General features: G+C 37.4%; 1 protein-coding gene across 1 annotated transcript in view; it reads left to right on the top strand.

The window, feature by feature from the left end:
* RGS22 (regulator of G protein signaling 22) overlaps positions 1-21,579 on the top strand; it is a 58,282-nt gene that overhangs the window by 25,276 nt on the left and 11,427 nt on the right. The window contains 8 exon segments of the mRNA XM_041470562.1: positions 1,139-1,264; positions 2,837-2,938; positions 8,630-8,824; positions 13,361-13,453; positions 13,936-14,084; positions 17,149-17,311; positions 17,928-18,086; positions 19,909-19,971. Of these exon segments, the coding sequence (XP_041326496.1) occupies positions 1,139-1,264; positions 2,837-2,938; positions 8,630-8,824; positions 13,361-13,453; positions 13,936-14,084; positions 17,149-17,311; positions 17,928-18,086; positions 19,909-19,971 (1,050 nt within the window).

The following is a 21,579-nucleotide window of genomic DNA, read 5'->3' as shown; positions in this document are numbered from 1 at the left end:
GCATGGAGTTTGTTGAGCACTTGAGTACGTGCTTGTTTGTTTTGCACTTCAAAATTTATTTATTACTTCACTACAGTCATTTTACTTTGTTGTTTTTGACAGAAAAAAAAGGTTAGTCTTTGCAATTAGGAGACATTTGCAGTTAGGAATGTATATTCAGCAGAAGTTCACACCATGAACTATTAGTTTTTATACATCATATGCATTTTCCCTCTTATTGACAGAAGAAAATATAATACATCTACACTGGTTAGACTGGAACCTACAGTCAAGACCTCACAATTTGCTGTCACAAAAACGCACAGGGGAATGCAGGGATTAATAGTTTAACTTCATACTGGGGAGGGAGGTCTTCCTACTCTGCTTCAAAAGTCTGGTTGCCTCCATCCTAATTACTATTTGGAGAGAAGCTGATTGCCAGCCACCACACTCATCTGCTTCCACTTCTCCTATCAGAGACAGCAAATCAGCCATAATTTCTCTCTTGTGATCATCAGAAACTAATTTACTTACAGAAGCCTCTTCTGGCTTCCCTGTGGGCATTGACAATATGGATGTATTCTTCCTCAAATGCTCTAGGAGCTAGCTGTGGTAATGAGCATGGATTTCTGACTCGATAAATTGCTCATGATTTTGTTGCTCAAGTCAGTGGTGTAACCCCAGAAGATGTATCTTTTGTTCCATAATAGTTAAATGTTTTGAGTCTTGACCAAATAACCACCTCTTAACTTCTCTTAATCCAAGACATGGTAGCCTGAGCTGAGACAACCCTTGACAGCTAACTGATGTTGTAGAGCATCACTGGGATTCCCCAGAGATAAAGACTTAATGACAGAATTAAGGCCAGGTTTGTTTTTCTGTTTTAAGTATTGAGGAACCACCTTAGGGATGCTGTGATCACTTAGCTTCTCTGCATGTCTTCAGTCATCAGATTTATTCCATTGGATGTGAATATTTAGTGGGAAAATGGCATGGAGGGCCATGATCAATTGCATATGTAGTAGAAAATGAAGTCTACTTCCTTGGGATGAAGATACTAATTGAACACACTTCATGGCCCTCCTTTGCAATGTAGTGACATTTGAAAATAATGAAAGCCTGTTATTCCTTGCTGTATAACTATGTTTTATTTGTCCAGGGGAAGAGTGCTGCTAGCAGTGTTGTCTTCAGGGGATCAGGAATTGAAAGCATGCTGCAGTCTCTTTATTTGGAGAACAGAGCAGGCTACTACTTCACACAATTCTGTGAGAAGTCAGGGAATAAGGTATGAATATTTTCCTACTCTTGATAATTTAGTCCACAATTGACTGAATGTCAAGTTATAGAGGGCAGCCAGACTGAAAAATAAAAGAAATGGAGAAAGAAAGATTGATGACTGCATGAATTATTACTTGTGAGACTTCAATCCCTCAACAACAATAAACTGTTCATGTATATATGCAAACTAATGACAGGTCTTAACCAAGCTGTCAGATTCTTACCGTCTCAAACCCATTGGAATTCTTATTGTACCATCAGGAATAAAAAAAAAGGCTACTAATTTCTAAAAGTTAACCTTTAACTTGGCAGAAAAAAATGAGGTCTTAACTCACAAAACCCATTTTTTAAAAAGATGGGAAATCTGCTGTGCTATTACTAACAATAATCTGATTTCTTCTTACTTTTTGGCTTAGTGATGTCCAAAATCTTCAATATTTTTAAAACTTTCTTATGCTTCTATGAATCTCCTTGTATTTCTGAGACACACAACACTATTTCTTCTATGTAGTCAGCAGATGTATCATTCATTGCTTGATGTAAATTGAGGATTGAATTGGAACAGTTTATGAATATTGAGTTAGTGTTTAGTGGCTTTGCAGAAAAATTGAGTCTTTAGGGGAGCTTTGAATGCAATCAAGATGGACATCTGTTTCACCACTAGCACAACCCAGAATCCAGCAGCAGTAGCTAGAAATGCCTCTGGCTTCCAGAAGGCAAGGTCTAATGTTTCCAAAGCTAAATACCTTTAGCTAAAACTATTAAATATGTATAGAAAGAAATCTAAATGAAAGAAACTTATTTTTCTATTGGAGATAGGCAACCACCCAAGTGTCTCTATCCTTTCCAGGCGCCAGGCTCCTTTCAAAATTATTTGCTTAAAAATTTCTCTTCAGCTGTGAAGCCTGTTTCACTCATGTTCCAGGTCTGGAAGGCTACAGTTTCTGGAACAAAGTTCCCTACCCCTACCTTTTTGGAATGCATTCTTTATTGGTCAGTGATGGGGGTTTCAGGGTATTTTTAAGGTCTGAACCCCATAAACACATGATTGAAACAGAGGACTTGGGGAAAGATCTAGACTTCTGAAAGATCTTTTGTTGTTTGTTTGAATTTGTGAAATGAGGCCAAGACTCTGGGTCTCAGAAATGCATGTAATAAAAATGTAGTGATAATCCCAGTACAATATGTCAAGTACACTGTATTTAATTATTTTGGTTTTTGCTGCAAAACGCTATTTTGCCATGGCACAAACTCTGCATGTCCATTATCAGCATATCTTCTTTAGCACTGGCTTTATGCCACTGAAATGTGGTTACTCTTCAAATGTTAACTACAATGTTAACGATTTTAATGGCCAATTATGCATAAAGGATACAATAAAAGATAGCGTATCACTGTGACAATGCTATGAAATATGTTGTTCTTCTGCCAGTATGCAACAGAAGATTAAATCCATTTTAAATTGATCTTGATTTATGATGACCCCAAGGAGCTAAATAATTACTTGCATTGGAAAGTCAATTTTTTATAAAATTGTGATATTTGGGTAACAATAACCTACAATATTTTTCATCTCTAGTTGTGGAAGAACTGTGTGTACTTTTGGTTCGACCTACAGGCTTATCATCAGCTTTTTTACCAAGAAACCCTTCAGCCTTTTCAAATATGCCAGCAAGCTCAAGTAAGTTGTAAATAATGTGTTTTTCTTTCAAAAATACATTTATTAGTTCCCTTCACAAATGCATTTGTTCAGTGTAAAGACTGAAAATAAGATAGAAAACTTTCCAAAAGTTGACAACCCACACCAAAGTAAATCTGTGTTGTGGGCAGTAAAAGAAGCTCTTTGGATTGTTTCCATGGAATTTCTTGATTCAAACGTTAAACATGCATAGTTTGATTTCCAGGCTCTGCAGCCTGTTCCCAGTTTCATCTATTATACTCAGTTTACCTAAACTCCCCTTTGCTACACTGAGTCATATTTGGAAACTGTCTGCTTAGTGTTAACAGCAGAGATAGTATTTTTTCTAAACCAACTAATTCTGCTGTACCTTTCCTCATCTCCTGTGTGGGTTACAATTGCAGATGTCATAGTACAGACCTCAGGTAATGACCTCAATAATGAAAAATGATCTTTGTTAGCACTGTTCAATTTTTATGATTGTCAGGGCATCATTATTATATTTACCATGGTTGTCATCCCCCTAAATAGATCTTCAGACCCTCATTTAATGTTAAGTGGAACTGATATTTCCTATAAAAGATATTTTAATTAAGCATGCACTTAGCCCACAGTGGTGCTGGAGGCAGAGTAGATTGATTCCATCAGGGAAAGAAACTGCAACAGTGTGGTATCATTAGAAGAACTATGGGGAACTTTTAAAATCACTTGTGAAACTTTGGTCTGATTTTCCTCTCTAAACCTTGTATAGGAGTATATCCTATCCACATATTTCAATATATACTGTAATAGAGCAAAACTATTTCACATATCATTGGATCAAATATCTGTAGAGGGCAGGTGAGAGAAATCTCTTTATATGACATGCTCCTGAGCATCTGGACATTCTTGAATTTGTCTTCTTTTCCTTCTTGGAGGTTTTACTGGGAAAATAACAGAAGTTTGCATATTTGTCCAGAATTCTCATGTAAATCAGTGTTATTTGTACAGAACTCCAAGCAGAGGCCAGGGCATGGGTTCCTCCCTCTCCTGTCTCGTACTGGGTAAACAGAACTGTTACCCTATTTAGTTGTTTTCCCCTCCAGCTCTTTTTATGGCCTGAGCTGTGGGCAACTGAATGTCCCCTTAAGTCGGACTGTTTCCTGTATTTGTCCATGCCTGTGTGTGGCTGGGGACCTCCTCACAGCAGATACGCTGACCATATCTATTCTGTATCACCATTTTCCTGTGTGTTTTATTTCAGGCCAAAGCTTACCTTATAGTCTCTGATGGTTTTCATTTTGGTTTAATTTCACACCAGTTTACATTCCTTCTGTAGTGGTTGCATGGCTGAAAATTTAAGGCCCAGGTCTTTTTTACTAATCTTATTTCCAGTGCTGGCCTGGTGGTGACAGCAGAACATCGTACAATCAGTGTTACCAGGCAATTGCAGACAGTACATACACATAGCCATGAAAGTAAATACATCAAAACTAAATATGTGAAACTGTTCCATTAGCATAACTAACAGCTGAAATGTAACATAACAAATCAACACATGTGCTGCAACATTTGGTATCATTCTCAAGCTTGCCTTTTAAGGCTGCAGAAAAATTATACTTGTTTTCATTGGAACACCGTAAAGAGTCAAGCTGCAACCAATCTACAGAGTCTGCTTACGGAAGGGATGCCTTCCCAGATTCTGCACTCACCTTTGGCACAAGAAGACAGTCACTCCAAATGCTCCTAAGAGAATGTGAATCAGATTTGCATGACACATTGTCATATATATTTTACTATTTATTACAGAAAGAGACATGCAGAGACAGAGTGTTCCATATGTGTGCTGCCTGCTTCCTGTTAGAAACAAGAACAAACCTTGATTGCTGTGTATCTGCTACTTGTTGTTTCATTTGTTAGGCATTGCTATCTCAGCTTTATGATAGAGTAATAAAATGCTTTCCAAGGTATATATGCATTCACCTGGGGAAAGAAACTACAGTGAGATTGAAACTGGTAATCGTCCAGGAACATACACGGTTATTCACTGTGAACATATGCACACGAGTGTAAAAAAATTTTAAAATAAAACCAATAAAGAAACATAAAATTTTGGGGTTTAATTTCTTAAAAAGTTATTTAGAATTAGAAAATTTAATACAGTTGTGGGAAATACAATATTTTAATGCTAGAATCAATTTAAATAAAGGGAGTCTTCATTACTGTGGACTTTTAGGGTCAGATACAGGATTTATGTTAGTGGGAAGTGATGATGGAGGTTAAGGCAGTTTAGCCTCTCTGTTTAACACCAGCCAGTGCATTGCATGCTCCCATCATATCACTCTGCCAGACAGCTGCACGAGGTGCTTGTTTAGATCAGAGCAATATCCATTCCTTTGGGCAGCAGTACAAAGCACTTGGACTTAAATCTTTCTCACATTTCTTGCTCCACTCCAGTCATTCTGAAATTGCTTATCAAAGCCTTCTCATCTGGGGATGAATTCACACCAGACCCAAGGCCTATACAATCCCTGATTTGGAAAGTCATGAAATGGAGCCAAAGTCTTAATTTGAATTTTCTAAGCATTTTGTATAATCAGGTTTGTGCAATTGTAAGTAATTCCAATATGGAAACTGACCAAATTTCCAGATAAGGTTTTGGGTTCAATCCATCACATATTTACATTTATAGGAGAATTTATAGCTGGCAGGTAGAAAAAAAATCTTGTGTTTTTCAATTGGAACAAAACAATGAATCAACAAAGTTTGATATGCACTTGATGTCCTATGTTTCAGATTTTTTATATTAATTTGTTAACCTATAAGTTAATTTAATATATTTTTTCCTGTTCATCCCTTAGAAGATTGACCAATATAACAGTTTCAATATTCCACTGAGAATTAGAAAACCTCAGGAATTCCATGACACGGGAATAAAAAGAGGCTATGATTATTACTTTTTATAAAATGTGTCTTTCAAACTGCATTGGTCAGTGTTGAAGGCTGTGAACAGACACTTTTCCTCTTTTTTGATGTGTCTAGAACTCTTAGTTGTTTTTCCTGCAGTCCTTGCAACCAAATCTGTGCAGATCTACAGACGCACCTCAACTCTGATGCAAGGGACACAGGGATGAAAGCTACTACCCATTTCTCTCCTATCTGCATGTATTCACTTACCTGGTGAAATACCATTGCAATGGATTCTTACAAGAATTTAAGTAAAAAGATGCCAAATCCTCTGACACTGTAAATGTGCATCCTTCAAAGGAAGAGGCCATGATTATTACACCACTGAGAATCTGGTTCTTTGAGTTTGGAGAAGTGCATTCCTCTAGCTAGCTTAACCACCTCTAAATTTTTGCTTCATGTGTATTGCCAGCCCTAATTATTGGTTCTGGAGAGAAATATCTGTCCTTACTATGTTCTGGTTTTGCATGTGAAATTATAAAGAACTGGGGACAGCTCTGCATGTAGCGCAGCCTACAAAGATAGTCCCTAATGTGGCAATATATTACAACAGTGCTGGTGTGAGCAGATTGTCAATAGCTTTTGGTCAACACTTCTTAATCTGGACAATTTGTGGCTTGGTAGGCTGATATTTTTTGCCATCTCTGAAGAAGAGTAGCAAATATACTCAAGTTAACAAAATCATAGGGGAGGGGAATTCCATCCAAGAAACTAGCGGTGTGTTTGTTTTTATTTTATTCTTAAAACTATGCTCAAATGATCACTCACTTAAGGAACCAGGTTAATTTGTGCTAAAATATTGAGGACATCTTTTTGAAGCTTTTTACTAATTTACAGATCCCTTGTGTGGTAAATTGTAACAGGTGGAGCAATGTAGTCCTAATGACAACTGAAATGGTTAACCCCTTTTTAAAAACGCTATTTTTAAAGATACCACATCTTGATATCATTGGACTTGGCCCTTCTAATTTGGCTAATTTTATACATTAAATGTTTTGGATCAGACTTAACATGATTTAACTGAAACTTTCCTAGTGTTAGGGCTCTTCAAAGTAATTTTCAGTCTTTGGAATGACTGTAAATCTAAATAAAGCTGTTAAATTTAAATGTACTTAGGGATTTACTGAGAAGGGTTTAATTTAGGATAAATGTGGTCTAGCTTTCAGGTAAGACTCTTCCTATGGATTTTCTATTTCTCTTACACCTTTCTCTTACACCTGCATATCATTATTGCACAGATAACAATAGGCACAGTAGGCACAACCCATTTTTGTTTGCATTAAAAATGTAGAAATGTGGAAAGAGTGTAGAATCTGCATACACAATAAATACAGTAATCTGTATTTATTGTGTATGCAAGATTCTAACTGGAGGATGGATGTCAGCCATCATAGGCCTATATTCCTCAGATGACCTAACACCAGGAGAATCTAAAGGGTTTGTTTCAAATTGTAAAGGTCTAAAATAATGGGGATATACTCTATTACTGTTGCTGTTTGAAAGAGAGAGTCTAATAAATCAACATTTAATTTAAAACAAACAGAAACATAGTTATTTAATGTACTCAAACATTCTCCCCTTGTGCTTGAAATCTAAGCATACCAGAGTTTTATTACTGCTTGAACACAGAGTAAACATACTATTTTCTTCTCTTCTGTTGCTTTGTACATCTGCTAGTTACAGCTGGATTTTAGCAACATAAGGAAAATGAGAATTATGAGAATCCTGAATTCTTCATTGTCAAACCTGTGTGATAATAAATAGTGAAAATGGACTTGTCAATGCTATCCTAGAGAAAAATTTTGATTTGGGCTGCTAATCTGGTCCCTGACTGTATGTTTGAAATATAGTTAGACTTTCACAATATGAAGAAGAGAAAATATTTATGAGGATATGAAATATGTTTTGGCAGCATCCTTTTTTACTTGAGTTCCTAGTTGAAGTCAGAATCATGAAGTCTTAGAAAGCTATTATGGAATATATTTTTCCAAGATATTCCTGGGGAAAAAGTGTTTTACTCTGAGTTTTCTATGTTCATTTTCATAGCATCTTTAACAAAACATTTAGAAAACAAGTGTTTTACATAGGGGACTGTATAAAAAATAATTTTAAAAATTACTCTGTGCTTCAAGGATGAGCTATTAGGGAGAAGGAAATACCCTCCAGGTTCAGTTTTCTGCTCCTTGTACATGTTGAATGGCAAATGATGTGCTTCAGATAAGAGGCACGTTGTGATCCTTGTTTTGGTAAGGGCTGAGACCTTAGCTGTGCAGTGGTATCTCCTGCATGGATCCTGTACGCTAATAAGAGTTTCACCATTGTCAAAAAACTATCAAAGAAAACCTCCACACAGAATGAAGTTGTATCATTTTTTCATTAATTTTAACCTCAATTTTACAAATTACATCTCTTAGAAGAAGTAAGATGTCTTCACTAATTGGCCCAGCACATACTCTGCAAAACGACAGTGTGACTTCATGGGGAGTGCAGTTGCTGTAATACTTGGTTATGTGAATCTAAGTATCAGCCAAATATATCCAAGTGAAAATTGCATTAACCATTTCAATGAAGAATAGTAAAAATGGCAGGGGGATCCATTGTGTCGATAACTGAATTTTGAACTAAGACTGGTTCTGAACATACAGCAGGGCAGTGGGGGACAACTATGCATTAATTCTCTCCCTCAGGGATCTGTGACCACTGAAATGTATGATGGCTAAGATAGAGTTTTCTTCTGTTTTATTGTAGTTCCTTTATGCAACTTACATTGCTCCATCTGCCAGTATGGACACTGGACTTCATCAGAATAAGAAAAATATGATTTATCACAAAATTGACCCAGCTTTTGAGGACCTTTTTGACCTCGCAGAAGAACATATCCTCACTGTTTTGCTGGAACCATGGATGAAGATGGTGAAAGAAGACAAATACACTTATAGAAAGGTAATATCTGGATGGCACCATGAAAAATTCTTATTTCAGGGAAGAAAATCACAAGATCATTCATATGAACCCTGTTGTATTTGTACTCCAGAAGGGAGAAGTATTACAAGATGTTTTATTTACTCCTTTCTATCCTGATATGTGGAAATAGGCCGAGCTTCTTGTGGAGAGCAGACTTCTTAGCAGAAAGGAAGGTGTGGGCTTCGTAGACTCCTTGGCCTGTGAATTGGGGAGAAACACATCTTGCTATGGTAAAATTTATCCTTGCACTCAGGAAGTTTCATGTTTCTGCAATTGTACCATTGATCAGAAGTGATTTTCTATGATGGACTGCCCACAAACACTCTGTATTTTTAATGATAAGCACATAGGAAGGTGGTTTTTTAGAGTGTCAGTGCAGTGACAGTAGGTATTTCTGGTGATTAGAATTTAAGTGCAGCTACTGCTTAGCATAGAGGAAATGTGACATGGTAATTCAGCTGTATTTGCCCCAAACACTTTTTAGATTGTCGCTCTGAAAAAGTGGCTCAGAGGAGTACTCAGTTCTAATTCCAAAATGTTCTGAAAGCTTGAACTGAGCATGCTCATAGAGGTCAGAGGAGATGGCTGCAATCCTGACTGTGCCTCTGACAAATAACAAGAAATGGTGATGATAGTGGTGGGTGCTGTGGCTCTCTGCTCTTTGTAAACTTACCTGCAAGTTGCTCGCTGTAGGTCAAACTCCTTCTGGGTGCCACAATACGAGAAAGATACAAAGCTATTGGAAAGTGTCCAGAGGAGGGCTATGAAGGTGGTGAAGGGCCTTGTGGGGAAGCCTACAAGGCCTGAGGTCACTTTTTTGGCCTGGAAAGGAAGAGAGTGAGGTGGTCTAAGGCACCAGTCTCTTCTCTGCAGTGCCCAGTGACAGGACCCAAGGGAATGGCCCAAAGTTGTGTCAGGGGAGGTTTAGGCTGAATATTAGGAAAAGTTCCTTCATCCAGAGGATGGTTGGGCACTGGACCAGGCTCCCCAGGCCAAGCACCAAGCCTGACAAAATTCAAGAAGTGCTTGGACAATGCTCTTGGGCACATGGTGTGACTTGGGGATGGTACTGTGCAGGATCAGGAGTTGACTCAATGATTCTTGTAGGGCCCTTTAAACTCAGGATGCTCTATGATTCTAATTTCAGTTCTTTAGCATCTCTCTCTTGGATATAGAAGGAGAAACTTACAGTGGAAAATCAGGAGAGACAGGGCAGGAAGTTGGTTCTTGTTCCTGTTTTTCTTCACTATGAGGTTAGATGAAGCATCTCCAATTTATAGGAAATATCATCACTTAGTGATGATACTTGTGTCAGCTTGTAATAACATTCCCACATTGCCCCCTGCAAAATATTTTGAAGTCTCTTATTTCAGAAATTTTGTAGTGCAGTCTATTTTTGGTTCTATATCATGCATGAATATAAGAACAACTAGATGAATTGATACTTAAAATCAAAGCTGAGAATGGTCTTCTAGCCAGTATTAAACATTTAAGAACAGAAAAGCACTTTCAGCACTTTGCAACCAAGAAAGTTCATGGAACAGAGGTCTTATCCATATTCTTGATTTCAATAGTCTTTGAAGAGATTTTTTTGCTCCATGGGTTTCTGTAAAATGCATCATGCATATCTTCAGCCTCACTGTAGAAGTGAGTTTCATGGTTTAGTAATGTAATAGGAGAAAAAAATGTGTATCTTGATTTGTTTGCAAACGCCTCCCTGATAATTTCACCTGGTGCCCTAGTTTTGTATATCAGAAGGAACAAGTGAACAATCATTATCTTGTCCTATTTTCAATGTTGTTATGCTTTTACAAGTTTCTGTTATATCCCAGTTCAATTAGATCTCCTTGAAACTCAAGAATCCTAGACACTTTGACCTCTCCTCCTACAAAAGGTGTTTCATACCTTTGTTGCACTTATTGCCCCGTCTGTATGTGTTATTTTATATTCTTTTGATGAGATGCAAGCAATACTCAAAGTCTGGATGCACTAAGGATTATCCAGTGGCAGAACCATGTTTTCTGTTGTGCTCTTTGTCTATTCCTAATTGTCCCTATCATTGTAATTGCTTTTTGACTCCTGGTGAACTTTGAGTGGATGTGCAAAATATAAGCTAATAGCCATCTGCAATGATTTCCAAGTAATAACTACTAATGGAAAGCCCTAATTTGGAGCTCACTGGAATGACTTAATGTTTATTATCATTGAATTCAGCTGGCCTTTTATCACGCAGATGCTAAAGTGTCCTGCTATCCTGCAGTTTTTCACAGTCAATTTAATTTTTGCTCTGTGGAATAATTTTGCAAACTTCGTTGTCTCCTCACTCACCTCCTTTTCCAGATAGTTTCTGAATGTTTAAAAAACAGCCTCAGTGCAGGTCCCTGTGAGACTCCAATAGGAACCCCACCCCATAATGAAAGTTATTTATTTCTTTGGTTTTGATTTTCTACCTTCTACTTAATTCACAGGGGGACTTTCCCTCTCATCTTGTGATAACATAATATCCTTTAGAAGTTTTGAAACTTTGAGAAACTTAGTGAAATGAAATATAGTAATCCAAACACATCTGTAAAATATTTTCTTTGCTTTTCAATGTCTTTTCTAACCTTTCAGATAAATTATTTTTTCTGAACTATTTCAGCTATAATTCTTTATGACCTGCAGTGCACCTTGGAATTGACTGATACTTTTCATGAATCTGAAATTTTATGTAATTTCTATCAGACTAATTTTAGTCTTTTGTAGTTGGGTATTTTCTGTGTGTACTATCTGTAAGGGTTGTCTAGAGTCTATTGCTGGTCCTCGCTGAGTCAAATCATCAGCACAGCTGAGGGCTCTCATACATCGTTTTTGCATAAAAAGGAGTCTGCTTTAGAGCTCTCTGTTTTCACTGCTTCTAGTGAAAAGTAAGACTTGAAGAGATACACTTTTCCTTTCCATTAACATGTGTGTCAGTTTATATCTCCTTGAGTTAACCTCAGGACAATCTATTGCCCTTTCCGTTTGCAGGATGCGTTACTTTGCAAGTGAGGTTACGTGCAGACTTCTCAATGCTCTAATAACAAAAAGATCTTAATCTGAGCGTGAAAAAACAACAAAATCCTTTTGACTGCACAATACAAGTGTTTGTGAAGAGTTACAATACACAGACATTAAATGACCTGTTCTAGGAGGCACTAGAGTCTCTGTACTAGGTGCAGGATAGTTAGGCACACTCCTTCCCAAGCACAAAGACAACGTCTGCTTTGTATTTTGTTCAGTCCCTGGCTCGACTCTTCCCCTTTGTTCTACTGTATATCAGGACATGTTTGGCCCATAATGAAACAAGATATTTTATCAAGAATTAGGTGAGTCCAAAATTGTTCATTTGGGACATGTTCAATATATGTATCTATGTTTTTTTTCTTTAAATGAAACATGAAATCAGGAGAGTTTCTTTTTACTGTTGACTCTCATTCTGCCTCTATCTGCTTTCTCTTAAAACTTTATGAAAAATGTTCTGAATTCTTTTACTATTTAATTTTAAACTATATTTTCTTTTAAGGGAAAGAATAGCTCAAAGCACTTTATAACAATGGAATGAAGTTACATTGAGCCTGCATACATTCAGATAACACAGTGATTAGTGTGGTATTCACATTTAGATGAAAGTATCATGAATATTATTCTAAACATTCTCATCTCTCTCTGGCATATAAACACTTGTACAAGACAATCACAGCTCTCTAATCTTTGTAATGGGCATGCAGATCAGTGTATGGCATTGGCTTGATTTTGCTAAATATCCTAAAATCTGCATTAAAATGGTTTCATCAACCAGGAGGGTCACCAAATATCTCTTTCACAGTTACTGACTGTTTGAACATAAATTAAGAACTGTTCTAGTTACATACAGCTTCTAATTAAGTTAAAAATGCCAACTTCATTAATTCAAATCACACACAGTTAATAATTTAAGAAAGAGGACAACATTGAAAGTCAGAAAGCTTTCATCTTTATTGTTTGGATACTTTAACATCTTTCTCATCTTAAATTTCTGTTTCTCCAAATCTGTGGCACTCCGTCTTCTTGACATTTCCCATTGTGAGTCCTAGTTTTAAGAACTGTTTTTCTGCTTCTCAGTGGCAGTTTGACATACAATTTGCTGATATAGGCAATCAGGTATGTCTGACCCAATATGCACAATATAATATATGCACAACATACATGATATATTATGCACGTTAGAATTTAGCAATTTTTTGAACCAATTTGCTTAAAGTTATAGTTAGGTTATTTAGTAGTAGTCTGTAGAAATCTGCGTCTGATCCTACAGATGGGAAAAGTGTGTTCTACCAGAGCTATTGATAGCATTGTTTGTCACAAGAATGTGACTTCTTCTCTCTTCTAAGCATCAGTCTCATTGCTGACAAATGTATTCTTTTCTTTCCACTGTCACTGGCAAAATGCCCATGTAGTTCTCCATCTTTCTATAATGTGTACTGTAGGGGTGATACAAGATATTATTTTTATTAGGTGGAGTTGGTGGAAGAAACTCAACAGCTGGACTCCGTGTACTTTAGAGAGCTCCAGGCTTTGCATCAAGTGAGTAGTTCCAGGAAGGATGAGGTAAGACAAGTACCTACTAACAAAAACAAACCCTTTCTCTGTCAGAGAGGGTTCACACTTTGAGTATCAGCAATGAAAAGCTGACCAGATGTTAGTTTGGAGAAGCAAATAGTCTGATTTCTACCATTCATTTTGGGGACTGATTGACAGCCATTGTGTTAATTAGATACACAGGTCTTCTGTCAGTTCCATCAACATCAGATCTAAAGTCTGTGGAATGTGTTTTGAGTAAATGCCTCCATTTCAAGTGAATTACAGGTATATATTGGATTATTTGATTATGGAACCTGCAGACACTAATATATTTAAAGCAAACATAAAAGTAAATCTTACTAGGAGCTGGAGCCTTAACTCAATTTATTTTCTTAGTGATTAGAAGGCTATTTTACAGAGACAGGTTATCTAATACAAGGATTATTAGACTGAGCAAAATGCAGAGGTGAAAAAAGCACTTATGCAAGCAAAATAATTTCTCCTCTCAGAGCACTGTTGCTGACACGGGGGCTCTCAAAGAAGATCAGCACTTGCATCAAGCTCCCAAAGAATTGGCAGGTCCTAATCTGTCTGACCTGATCCATGACAAAGAGAAGTTAGAACAGTTCCAGGCTTTTCTTAATAAGCATTCTGCTAGGTATGTTTCTTCATTATTATTATTTTACTGGTTTCTAAGTTCTGAAGAAATATTTGCTAATGATCTTGGCTATCTAAATGTTGATGGATTTTATTATTTTAAAAAATGTTTTTGCATATTTATGAAACACACAGACACATTTTTCAGACAACTGAATTAAGATGTTTGCGGTAAAAATTCTCCTGTCAAAACATATTTGTATTTATAGTTCTGCTTTCAGTTTCTGCTTTGATTAGTGGCAAACCCCTGAGTAGAACAATTAGCCTATAATGAGTAAAATTTTCTTTTTTTTAGTACAGATTCAATTTAGTACATTTTAAAAATTAAAGCTGGTTATTATAAAAATGTACAAATAGAAAACAGGCATGTGATTGTCACAGTGTGACAGCAACCACAGTTTTGTGTCTGCTGAACAGATTTAAGTACTAGCTTGTAGCAGATACAATCTTAGGCAGGGTCTTTGAAAAGGTGAGCCTGTTTGTTTTAGAAGTAAGATCTGAACAGAAGCTGACCCTTTTTCTTTTGTCTTTAAATTGTCACTTCCTTCCTTTAATCAGGCTTGCCATGAGTTGATCCTTTGCATATTGGCTGTTGCTTCTAGTCAAGCACTGCTATAGCTTCACATTGGATATTGGTCAGCTTTTTCAAAACTTCCCTGAAAGGGGCATCTGGCACAAAACTCCTCTGGCCAAGACTCAATGTCATCACTACTGCTTATCATCACATAGGTTCTCTTTGTAGTCAGAGAGAGAAAAATACACACTTCTGGACACAATATTCCTAATTCTGAAGGTAAAATCTAAAACCAGTTTGGATGGATCATTCCTAAGATTACTGACTACAAAAGGACTGCAGATAATGAGTCAGATGGAAATTCTTATGGTCTAGCTGCCTATAGTCAGGTGACTTCTGAGTTAGTTGTCTAGAGCAGTGGTCTCCAAACTTCTGACTCATGCATCTCATCAGTAAAAACTTTTTGAGCATGGAAACCTATTGTGTGTCTGTGTGTATATGTATATATACATATGAATAATTTTTTATACATTATATACATGTGCTACTAAAGTTTTAATATTTTCTTGCTGCCCTTCAACAAACGGTCTGGCACACCCTCTTCACACATTGCAGTTCAGAGACCACTAGTCCTGAATTCCTCTCTAACTGGGGAAATGGTAGGAATCAGCAGATAACAGGTCATGGACAGGTATGCTGACTTGTGTCTGGTATTTTCTGCTTTGTTAATCAGAGAGGTCCCATCTTAAGTGGTAGAGCCAGGCAGAGAAATGTTTAATTTATGGAGTTTTTTTTTTTTTTTTTTTTTTTTTTAATAAACCTTCATAATGAAGAAAAACATTTGAAAAAGTCTCACAAAAATGTTTTAGGTCTGGGTCCAGACTAGTTACTCTGGAATCCAGCTGGCACGCTACAATAAGGGTGCTTAATGGTACTATAAGCTGAAGGGATCCTAGAACTAATGCAGTCTGGAAAATTTCAGAAAAAAACAACGAACACGTCATTTGCCTTTTCATCAAAACTTATGGTTCTTATAATGTCCAAATGTTAGTGATCCAAGTTTCAGGAAGCACAGGCTGCTGAGTCCCTGTGCACAAATTCTGGTAAGAAACTAAGCAAAGCTCCATTAATTAATACTTGGTTAAATATATAGGATATATTCACACAATTGCAGGACAATTTATGGTACTTCGGGTTAGTGACTTGTTAGTCTCGCCAACCTAATTGACTATGGATGTGCTCCTGATCCAGTATGCCAGGATAAGCCACCACTAAACAGTTTATCTAACACACTTGAAGAATATATATTTTACTTTTAAAAAAGATGCACATATTTGGTCAGTTGTCATAGGTAGATGCCAAGGAGTTACACCATAAACCACAGTAATTTGGATCACTTGCATTTGGGTGAACTTAGTCATGTTGTGATGAACTAAATAAAAATAAAAGAATTTCAGTCTTAATAGAACTTAGGGTTCTGTAAGGGTCTCAAAAGACTTTTGAAAGGAGAACATCTGTTCTTAAATCAGTCAGATGCTTTTGAATGTTTTACTCATAGATTAATGTTTTGAAAAAGCCAGTTATTAACCAAATGGAAAACTGTAACAGATTTGTCTGAATTCAATGTTTCATATTTCCTGCTGCAGATACAGTGAATGTACTCACTAAAATGTTCATATAACTTCAGCTAATAAGATACTGTCAGAATACAGTCAAATAAATTAAACTGAAATTGTAGATATGTCATTTATTCTGTTGTCTGGTTTAGAGAACAAAACCGTTATATGATTCTATGAGAACAAACTTTAATTTATATTGTACACTCAAATATTATGAACAATATATAGATTGAGAATTGCATCACTGAAATTATTTGCCGCTGACTATGACTAATGAAATAAGTAGTAGAATTGTAATTTATGATAAAGCAGCCCACAGAAAGCCCTAGAAACGAATTTTGACATTAATTGTTTTTATCTGCTCAGCTGCAGACTGAAAAAACCCCTAAAACCCTAAAAAAAAAACCAAACCTAAAACCCTAGCACTTCACACGGGGCAGGAAGGGGGTGATTTCTTGGGTGGATGTTCCCAGCTGTCATCCCTGCTCCTTTCTCAGGCAATATAACAAGGAGGAAGAGCAGGAGGCGTCAACTCATCTCTCAGGGGCTCGCAGCCTCAGTACTGATTCAAATTCTCATCTGTTTCACTCTTCATTCTCTCTGTGAGCTCTGCACTACAGTTCTGCTCCACAGTCCCTGCTGGATTTAGCAGTGGCAGATTGAGGAGGTTACTCCTTTCAGGGTACCCCCAGGTGGCACCCTAAATGAGATCTCTAAGATGTAAGTTTGCTCTGTCTATTCAGCAAGTGCCATAGTCTCAGCAGATGGTACTAGCAGAGCAAAAATGACATAAAATTGCAACCCAATCTGACCTGGTATTTAGGTCTTGAATACTTTGGTATGGTATGGTTGTGGTTAAACTAATAACTCCCTAGAATATTGATGAAATTAAATCAATATTGAAACAACATTCTGTTTAAATTTGTTTGTAGCATGGATCTCATGTGCTGGCTAGATATTGAAGAGTTCAGAAAGACGTTCCACAAGGATAAAGAAAAAAGTGATGAAAAATCTAAAGACATTAAAACCAAGTACTTAAACAACGAGTACTTCTTTGGACCCAACAGCCCAGCTACCAGAGAACAACAAGAAGAGGTAGCAGCTACAGAGCCATTCATAAAAAACAATCACTGTGACTGTGACTGAGATAAAAATCCACAAGAGGGTCTGCTCCAGCTTTTCCCCAAGCTATCTCCTCAAATCTTACCTAGATTTTTGGCCAGAAATATGGTTCTATTATGATTGTATAGGTCCCTTCCTTCCTGTTCAGGCTTTTCCTCCCTACCTCTTACAGAACATCTCTCTTGAACTGTGGTCTGAGGCCACAGCCACAGCATGCACAAGACAGCTCAGAAAAAGTGTAAAAATGACTTTCAGGCACAGTGACTTGTTCCAGCTTTCTATTTTAGTATGTCAGTAAAGCCACAGACAGCAAGTCTGAGCTGTGGTGCTCTGATATATCTTGATACTTAGGCAATTTACTTGGTCAAGCTGGAGTATTATTCACCAGAGTCTGTATCCTATTATAGGTAGGGACAAATGTAATCTGTTCCCTTTTATGAAAAGTACATGTGAGCCTTGGGTAAGCATGCATTAAGTGCTTTGCTTACAGTTAAGCTCATGCTTTGCTAAATCAAGGATGTAGAGAGATAAAGGACTTTTGGTATACACAAACGTTTATGTCATGTGTTATTGTATTTGGATTGCTTAGCTAATGCATTCAGGTGGAGGAAGGAGACAAAGCCTTCATGATCAGCTTTCGGCAGCGGTTCTGCTAGAAGTTCAGCAATGTGTCCAGAAGAGATTAGAAAAACAATGGCTGCCATTGTTCCTGGCAGATGAACACCATGGGGCAGAGGAAGAAGCAAAGGTAATTTTTTAACAACAGCAACACATACAGGCATTGTTTTTTTGTTTGGCTCATAATTTACCATTGGGATAGAAGGGTTCAGAGGAAAAGCAGCCCACAATTTACTTTCAGTTTACATTGAAGGAGATGCTGTAGCATGTACAGGTTGAAATATTTATTTTGGTAAGTGTGAAGGCAGTTAATCTGAAGGCTTAGTTTAGCTGACAGTTTTATTGTTAGATCCCAAATCTGAAGGAGCTGGTGTTAGCTCTGCTGCCATCCAACCTCCCAGGAGAGTGACCTAATTTTTGCTGCATTGCTACACTCTCCCTATGCCATTTTGCCTTAGCCATACAGTTGCACACTGAAGAAATACTGCTTTGTGTAAAGGATTTTCCCAAGGGGACCAGAGCACAAGCAAATGAGTGAGCTTCCCATGCTGTAATTCTTTATCTTATGCTGTCCACATTCTCCCATCTGGAGCTGCAGTGCCTGTAGAATTGACTTCAGGACTTGGGAATTCTTCTGAGTGGGGAGGTTAACTGCTACAAGCCTTGCTCCAATTGGTTACTTCAGAAAGTTGCCAAAAAGCTGGGAGTGAGGAGCCTTTCACTCCTGCTGGTTCATTAGAAGGACTGAGGAATGGGCAGAGCTAACATCTGCCTTTTCTGAGTGCCTCTGTGGCTGTGATCCATGTAAGGGGATCATCCTGCTGATGGCAGAGGCAAAGACTTGGTGTTTTGCACTTCCACAACAGCTCTGACATGTGAATGTCATAGCAGAAGGGAACTTCAAAGTTCAACCAAGCAGACACATATGCAACTGCATTTATTCATAAAACTTGTTTTCTATCATCTTTATAACATCATGAAGGTAGTCAGAAGGGTTGTCAGAAGTGCATATAAACGGAATATTTTCCATTGATTCAGAACATTAAGCAATCTGAAAAGTATAGGTTTTAATAAGAGAAACTATAATTTTAACCGTGATTATGTGAATTAAATTTTTAAAAATCCTAACCCTCTGCCTTTTTTTAGCTGAACTCTGCCTCCTTTACAAGCCCTGGCAGAAGACCAATAAGGCTAAGCTGCTTCCACGTCTGGAAGCTAACTCATGCCTCTTTTTGCACCTGCTGCACTGTGTTGGCAGGGAGATTAGCCCAAGTAGTTTAGAAAATGCTGTATTCAACTCAAATAAACAGTTTACAGGAAATACATAGTTCTAATGAGCTTTTAGTCTTTTCCTAACTCCATTTATGTCCAATTGCTTTTTTCTCTTTCTTATTGAGAATTCAGAGGATGAAAAGATTCTTTGAAGAAAGTATTTTAGAAGAAGTGAAACCAGATGACATTCTCCACTGGCTTCATATTTCACAGTGACAAAACAGTGTGGGCATGCTATGTAGTCCTTATTCAGGAAACCTGCCCTTTGTCTGAGGTGTAATTCAACTACAAAGAAGTTGCAGGATCAAGTCTGTAGTTATGATACAGCTGTACAAAGGAACTAAAAACATTTCATACTAAAAAAATCAAACCCAAAATTTATTCCTCACATAAGTGGTCCCTTAGAACATTATGGGTGAAGTAAACTCCACCACCAGTGGAGTGCACAGTTTGACTGTTATTTTCTCTTGTCTTCTCTAATTCTCCAGTCTTAATGAGCAGGTGCTCATTTATAGTTGAAGAAGGGATGGCATTCTGTGCGGGTCCACAACAAGTTTCAGACATAAAATCCATAAGAAGACATACAAACTATTCTACCACTGGGGTCTTAATGATTAAAAGGCTAACCAAAAAAAACCCACATGTAAAAAATAGAACAGAAATCTTTTGTTCAGCTATAGATAAGGGACATAACTGAAGATCTTTCACACAAAGACCAGTAAAAGACAACCAGGATGTGGAAGGCAAGAGAAATTTACTATGTCTCTTGTGTTTGCAGTTTCACAGTCTTTTTCATTTGGACCTTGCACATTCTTCACAATTTCCTTGTTGACAGTGTGAAGCTCAAATGTAATGCTCTAAAAAGCAATCATGACTGTCCTGGTTACAGTGGGCTGATTACTCGCATTACTCCTGAATTTAGTTCCCTGCTGGATGTTCATGGTAAATTTCTCTCCCTTTCTGTATGGAGAGGTCATACTTGAAAAGAAAGGTCTCTTGTCCTGGGCTTTGGAGCACTATTAACACTCCTTAAACTAATATTGTACCTTTAATTCACATTTATCTGTATTTTGCATGCAGTGGACTTATTTGGACAAGCTGTTCATTCCAGCATCTGGTAGTTTATTTATTATTGCAAGTGGATTACGTGCAGACACAAAAGGGAATGTGAAGTATGCAGCAGAGTGGGCAGGTTTAATCATATCTCACAATATCTGTTTCATTTAGAATTGTATTTTAATCTCACAGCACTGAGATAATATCAAATTTAAACGTTTTAAACCTTTGTAATAATAGATTTCATCAGATGTTTGCCAGTTTTTTTCCTCTTGAAGAGCAGTGAACTTTTTGTGATTGCCAACATACAAGTTGTGTACATTTGTTCAGTTGAACTTTTATTGTCTGTTGAAATCAAACTAGAGACCCGGTCACCAATTATCCATGCAAACCATCAGCACAAAAGGGATCCAAAGTGCATGTGGGTTCTGTTAACTGAGTTTTCCCTTTGTCTGTTTGTCAGGAAGATGGTTATTCTCCATGTTCTGCTTCAAGGTTGTTGACCCATAAAATAAGCTGTGTTTATATACTGGTATAGGGATGGAAGCAATATTTTGTTCTTCCCTTCATGAATATGCCCTAGAAATAATTTTTCTCAAAAGTTCCCTAAATTCTGGTCACAGGGAATAGAACATGTTAGGAGAGTTGGAGAAGGGCTGAGAAGATCCAACCCTACTGCCTAAATTGAGCTGACTTTATTTTCACCAAAGGACCCTCTGGACAGCCACCACCCTCCTTGCCAGGGTGGGCCGTCACCCCTGACAGGCTCTGTGACAGGACACTGAGCATAACCCTTGTTTTTAACATAAATTGCAGAAACCCTTTCGGCTTAGGATCAGGTTAGATTTCCAGGACTGTTGGCAACAACTAAAAATGTTTCTGACCGATGCTCACCATTGAACAGCACTCCACCCCTCCAGGACTTCAAGAGTTTTAAACCACTTTTAGAAGATGGTTTTCATTCATCCATCTGATAACAAAAGGGGGTTGTTTGGCTTGCTGTTCAGCACGAGAACTGTTTGTTCAGGAAGGCAGGCCAGCATGAACTTCAGTTCAAACAAATTGTCCCTGCATAAGCCATCTTTCTTTCCCCACCCTTTCCTGGCTGCCTACTGTTCTGTGCTTGGCAGCATGAGGATTTCCAAAATGTCTCAATGACTTTAAATTCTATTTTACTGTTGGTAGCTTTATTTCATGGAGAGCAAACTCTCTGGCTTCTGTGGGTGATCATAGCAACACATTTCAAAACTCATTTTGTTGGTGAGATCCCTGTCAGAAGCATTTTACAACTTTAA

This window comes from Pyrgilauda ruficollis, unplaced genomic scaffold (genome assembly GCF_017590135.1).
Source record: "Pyrgilauda ruficollis isolate IOZ18807 unplaced genomic scaffold, ASM1759013v1 scaffold25, whole genome shotgun sequence".
Classification (NCBI taxonomy): domain Eukaryota; kingdom Metazoa; phylum Chordata; class Aves; order Passeriformes; family Passeridae; genus Pyrgilauda; species Pyrgilauda ruficollis.
Note: the sequence above shows the minus strand (reverse complement) of the source record. Positions and strands in the feature narration are given on the sequence as shown.